This window comes from Dreissena polymorpha, chromosome 3 (genome assembly GCF_020536995.1).
Source record: "Dreissena polymorpha isolate Duluth1 chromosome 3, UMN_Dpol_1.0, whole genome shotgun sequence".
Taxonomy (NCBI): domain Eukaryota; kingdom Metazoa; phylum Mollusca; class Bivalvia; order Myida; family Dreissenidae; genus Dreissena; species Dreissena polymorpha.
The window spans coordinates 65,581,058-65,586,760 of record NC_068357.1 but is presented as its reverse complement, the minus strand read 5'-3'; the positions used below and the strand labels follow the sequence as shown (position 1 = coordinate 65,586,760).

Sequence of the window (5,703 nt, the reverse complement as noted above, 5' to 3'; positions counted from 1 at the left end):
AATCGATACAATACAAATAGAGCAAATAACAGTGGATATTATCCCAACAATAACAGAACTGCTTACAACAGACCACACAGATATCCTAACAGAAATCAGAATACAGATAGAACTGTTCAGAACAATAACAATTTCAAAGATAGAAGGTTTGAGGGAAACGGGAACAGGTCAAGTTGGGGGACCACAACCAGACCACAGCGGATGTAAGGTCCAAAAGTGAAGTCATTCAATTAAATAGTTTAGGGGTTGAAAATAGTTATTTTTGTGATGTGATGATTAATGGATTTCTAGTGTCTTGTTTGTGTGATTCTGGTGCAAATGTTTCTATTATAAATTCAAAAATTTTAGAAAATTGGGAAAAAGATAGTAAACCTGAGATATTGCCAGTGAGTATGATGATGAGTACTGTTACTGGTGAAAACAAGCCTTTTCTGGGGAAAACAAAAGTGGATATAAAATTAGGAAATCATGTGTTTAGTCATGAGATGTTAGTTTCAGACATTGTGCAAGATGGTATTCTTGGTATTGATTTCATGTGAAGTCATAAATGTGATTTGATCATAAGTAAAAATTATATGTTAGTTAAAGGTGATAGAATTCCTTGCTACATGAGAAATGATTAAAATAATATAGCTAGTTGTTGTCGGGTAGCAATCACAGAAAAGATAGTAGTTGAGCCAAATACAGAAACGATAGTGCCAGGAAAAGTTTTAGATCACATAGACAGAAATGCATGTTGTATGATGGAGGGTACAGAAAGTTTTATGCAGAATACTGGTTTAATGGTAGCTAAAGTTCTTGTCAATCCTAACAGTTGTACTGTACCTGTGAGACTAATTAATTTGACAGATAAGCCAGTTACTGTTTTTAAAGATACCACAACTGCAAAACTGGAAAATGTTGAAATTGTTGACAGAAAGGTAGTTAATGCAGTAGAAATAGGAAAAAGTCAGAAAACAGATACTTTACCTGAACATTTAACAGAGATGTTCAAAAAGTCTTCAGAGAACTTAGATACTGACCAAACTGAGATTTTGAGGAATTTTTTTTTATAAAACATCAACATATTTTTAGTAAGGATGCTGGAGATATTGGTCATACATCTTTAATTTCTCACAAAATTGATACTGATAATGCTAAACCAGTTAAGAAATATCCTTACAGAATTCCTTTATCCAAGAGAAAAATTGTTGAGCAAGAAATACAGAACATGGAAAAAGATGGTGTTATAGAAAAATGTTCACATAGTTTTTGGAATGCTACAGTCGTGCTAATTGCTAAATCTGACAAATCAGTTAGATTTTGTTGTGACTATAGAGGACTGAATGAGGTGACAGTTAAGGATTCACAACCTTTACCTAGAATTGATGACAGTATTGAGGCACTGGCAGGTTTAAAATGGTGGTCATGTTTAGATATGAAATCAGGTTATTGGCAGGTAGATATAGATGAAGAAGATCGTCATAAAACAGCTTTTTCTATACCCGGTGGATCTCAATGGCAATGGAAAAAATTAGCTTTCGGCTTATGCAATGCCCCAGCTACCTTTACAAGATTGATGCAAATGGTTTTCAATGGATTATTATGGTCTATAGTCATAATATACTTAGATGATATTATCTGCCCTTCAACTTCATTTTCTGCCCAGTTAGAGAGGCTGGAGATTATCTTTGAAAGGCTTAGAAATGCTAATTTGAAGCTTAATCCAAAGAAGTGTATATTGTTCCAAAAAGAAGTTATATTTCTTGGGCATAAGATAAACGAACATGGTGTAGGAACTGATCCGAGGAAAATTGAGGTCATAAAAAATTGGCCAACTCCTAAAATTTCAAAGGAAGCTAGAAGTTTTATATCTTTAGCAAGCTATTATAGGTCATATGTTTACCAATTTGCAAGTATAGCCAAACCCCTTCATGAATTAGCAGAAACAAATAGAAAATTTATCTGGACTGATGATTGTCAGATAGCTTTTGAGAAAATAAAAGCAGCACTTACAAATGCCCCAATTTTGTCATTCCCCACAGAAACTGATCAATTTATTATTGATACAGATGCGTCACTTGTAGGTCAAGGTGCAGTTTTGTCACAGAAAATTGATGGAAAAGAGAAAGTGATTGGGTACTTTAGTAAATGTTTTACTAGAACAGAGAGGAAATATTGTGTTACCAGAAGAGAATTATTAGCAATTGTTAGTGCTTTGAAACATTTTCATCATTATGTATATGGGAGACATGTTATTATTAGAAGTGATCACTCGAGTCTAAAATGGTTGTTGAATTTTAAGAATGTTGAAGGTCAGTTAGCAAGATGGTTAACAGCTTTAGGTGTTTATGATTTTACCATTGAATATCGAGCTGGTAAATTGCATTCCAATGCAGATGTTTTGTCAAGACGTCCATGTGTTGATGGATGCAAATATTGTGTTAGAGTAGAAATGAAAAGTGATCCTTTAGTGGCTTCTGTGCAAATAACAGAGTTAAAGCAAAGCCCTGTATTAGAGGAAAAACAGATAACCGAAAATGACATAAAAGTGAAGAGTAGGTCAGAGAACAGTGTTTTAAAGTTACACACTGTATTAGGTATTTTAGCCATGTTGTTTGTGTTTGGTGGTATTTCTTCAGTGATACTATTCACAGTATGTTTGATATTTTGGTGAGTAGAAGATGAGTTGTCCTGGATAGAAAGATTGAGATGGATATGGTCAGTTTTATGTAGATATGGGAGTTGTATTCTACAAGAGGTATGTGTTGATTATCAGGTTATACCGAGGGTTAACAGTTCTGTTACTGTTAGCCATAACTTGAATAAGTTAACAGTTGATAGAAAGAATGTTGGTACTAGTATGAACAGTGATACAAAGAAGTTATGTAACAAAGAGTGTAATATATTACAGCTAGATAATGCTTGTCAGACAAATAATAAAGATGTTGTTTTGATAAGTGCTGTTAATCTTCCAAGTACAAGTACATGTTCAAATAATAGTCAAACTAAAAGTAGAGAAGATGATGGTATGGTTATTGAAGAATTAGATTTAGTACAGATACAAGACAGTGATAGAAATTTAAAGTTAGTGAAAGATATGATTTTAGAAGGTGTAAAACCTACATGGCAAGAAGTCTCAAAATATGATGTTGAAGTAAAGTATTATTGGGCAAGATTGGATTCATTGGTAGTAAAGAATAATGTGTTATACAGGAAATGGGAAGATACAAATTGTAAGGAGAAGTTTAAGTTATTAATTTTGATACCAAGGTCACATAGAGAGGACGTACTTAAACAGTTACATAACAATAAAACAGCAGCTCACTTAGGTGTAAAGAAAACCCTAAGGAAGGTTCGAGATCGTTATATCTGGTATGCTTTGAGAAAAGATGAAGAAAACTGGTGTAAGACTTGTGATGTTTGCAATAGTAGAAGAGGTACTTTGCGGAAACCTAAAGCTCCTTTGACCACATATAATGTTGGTTATCCAAATGAAAGGATTGATATTGATTGTATGGGTCCATTTGTCAAAACAAAAAGAGGAAATAAATATATGATGGTTGTAGGAGATGTATTTAGTAAATGGACTGAGTGTTGTGCTATTGAAAATTTAGAATCTTTTACTGTTGCTAAAACCTTAGTGAATAAATATATAAGTAAATGGGGATGTCCATTTATTTGTCACACTGACCAAGGAAAAAGTTTTGAGTCAAAGTTATTTTTAGAAGTATGTCAACTATTAGGCATAGAAAAAACAAGATCATCTCCTTTTCGTCCTCAAGGAAATGGTTTTATAGAAAAACACAATTCTACCATTATCAACATGCTCTCACCTTATGTTTCTTCAAATCAAGATGACTGGGATGAACACATTGATTTAGTACTCATGGCCTACAGGTCATCTATTCAGTCATCATCAGGATTTTCACCAGCAATGTTACATCTTGGTAGAGAATTAAGGTTACCAGTTGACATGATGTTCGGTGCCACTGAAAAAGATGAAGCTGAAATAGAACATTCAAAAACACAATATGTCACAGATTTAGAAAAGCGATTGCTCATTATTTATGATATGGCTAGAAATAACATGGATATTGCTAAAGAAAGCATGAAAGTAAACTATAATGTTCATTTAAATTACAAAATTTATAAAGAAAATGATTGGGTATGGTATTTCAATCCAGTACGAAAAAAGGGACTTAGTAGTAAATTTCTTAGACCATGGACTGGACCATGTAAAATTATAAACAAGGTTAATGATATTCTTTATAGAATTAAAACAGGACCAAGGACAAGCGCAAAAATTGTCCATCATGATAAGCTAAAACCTTACAAAGGAAAATTGATACCTGATTGGTAGTGAAGCCATCATATAAGGGATGTCTTAATCTGAAATAAATAATTTATGTTTAAAACAGAATAAAAACAATTAAATGTATAAAAGAAAAATGATTTTTTTTTTAATTTACAGAAATTCCAGTGTAAATTATGCGAGGATTTATTCTTCGCTGCGGAAAAACCCTGCCTGGCCCATTTGCGGGAACAGCACAGTGGAATAAGCTATAAATGTAAAATATGCAAGAAGATTTTTCGTCGAAATGACAACCCTCACCAATGCAGGGCCTCCAAAGACCAATATTATCAGTTTAACCAATTGAGCGGGAAGAAAGGTGAAGATGCAGAGAGAGAGACTTAGAAGCATTTATGAAGAGGGCGAAGGAAGAATTATGTGTAAATTTAGAGAAAAAGAGAAAGGAAGAAAGGGAGAAGATTGATGGTTTGCTAGAGGACCTGGAGGTGAGCGACAATGGAGAAGAGGAGGATATAGATAATTTTGAGGAATTCCAAAGATTGAGTTGGGAGAGTGAGATTTGTTTGTATGAATTGGATGAATTGGAAAGACAGGAGATGGAGGAAGAACAGAAGAAGTAGAACAAAGTAAAGAAGGAAGAAGAACAAAGGAAAAAGAAAGAAAAGGAAATGAAAGAAGAACAGAAGAAGGAAGAAAAAGTAAGGAAGAACAAGAAAGGAAAAAGAAGGAAGAAGAAAGAAAAATGAAGGAAGAAGAAATAAAGAAAGAACAAAAGAAGAAGGAAGAAAAAGTAAAGAAGGAAGAAGAAGAGCAGAAAAGGAAGAAGGAAGAAATGAAAGAACAGAAGAAGAAGGAAGAAAAAGTAAAGAAGGAAGAAGAAGAGCAGAAAAGGAAGGAGGGAGAAATGAAAGAAGAACAGAAGAAGAAGGAAGAAAAAGTTAATCAGGAAGAAGAAGAGCGGAAGAAGAAAGAAGAAGAAGAGCGGAAGAAGAAAGAAGAAGAAACGAAAGATGAACAGAAGAAGAAAGAAGACAAAGCAAAGAAGGACAAAGAGGAGCAGAAAAATTAAACGGAGGAGATAAAAAAGAAGAAGAGCGAAAAAGGAAGAATGAAAAAAAGAAGAAAGAAGAAAAAGCTATGAATGTAGAGGAACAGAAAAATAAGGAAGAAGAAAGATCTATGAAAGGAAAAGAAGAATAAAAGAAGAGGAAGGAAGAAATGATAAAAGATATTAATGGAGACAAATCGACAAACAGGGGAAAGAAGAGGAAAAATGAACAAACAGATATTCCTGAAAAGAAAAAAAACAAACCATGTACGACAGACGAGGAGATGAAGTCGCTGGACAATGCACGGGAAAAAATACAGGAACTTTCCAATCGGGCAAGGACTCTCATCGCCGAGACGGT

At 33.7% G+C, this 5,703-nt stretch overlaps 1 protein-coding gene across 1 annotated transcript; it reads left to right on the top strand.

The window, feature by feature from the left end:
- Window positions 1–3,371: 3,371 nt before the first annotated feature.
- Window positions 3,372–5,363, top strand: LOC127872294 (uncharacterized). Its single transcript, XM_052415624.1, has 4 exons — window positions 3,372–3,419; window positions 3,732–3,770; window positions 4,702–4,779; window positions 4,884–5,363. Exons 1-4 carry the CDS (start codon window positions 3,372–3,374, stop codon window positions 5,361–5,363), a joined length of 645 nt encoding a protein of 214 aa, XP_052271584.1.
- The last annotated feature ends 340 nt before the right edge of the window (window positions 5,364–5,703 follow it).

What these genes read in the sequence shown, in the direction of transcription:
- LOC127872294 (XM_052415624.1), top strand. Translation starts at nt 3,372, where the DNA reads ATGAAGAAAACTGGTGTAAGACTTGTGATGTTTGCAATAGTAGAAGAG. An exon ending in TTTTCGTCCTCAAGGAAATG is followed by an intron (nt 3,771 to 4,701) that starts GTTTTATAGAAA and finishes AAGAGGGCGAAG; the next exon opens with GAAGAATTATGTGTAAATTT. An exon ending in GTTTGCTAGAGGACCTGGAG is followed by an intron (nt 4,780 to 4,883) that starts GTGAGCGACAAT and finishes TGAATTGGAAAG; the next exon opens with ACAGGAGATGGAGGAAGAAC.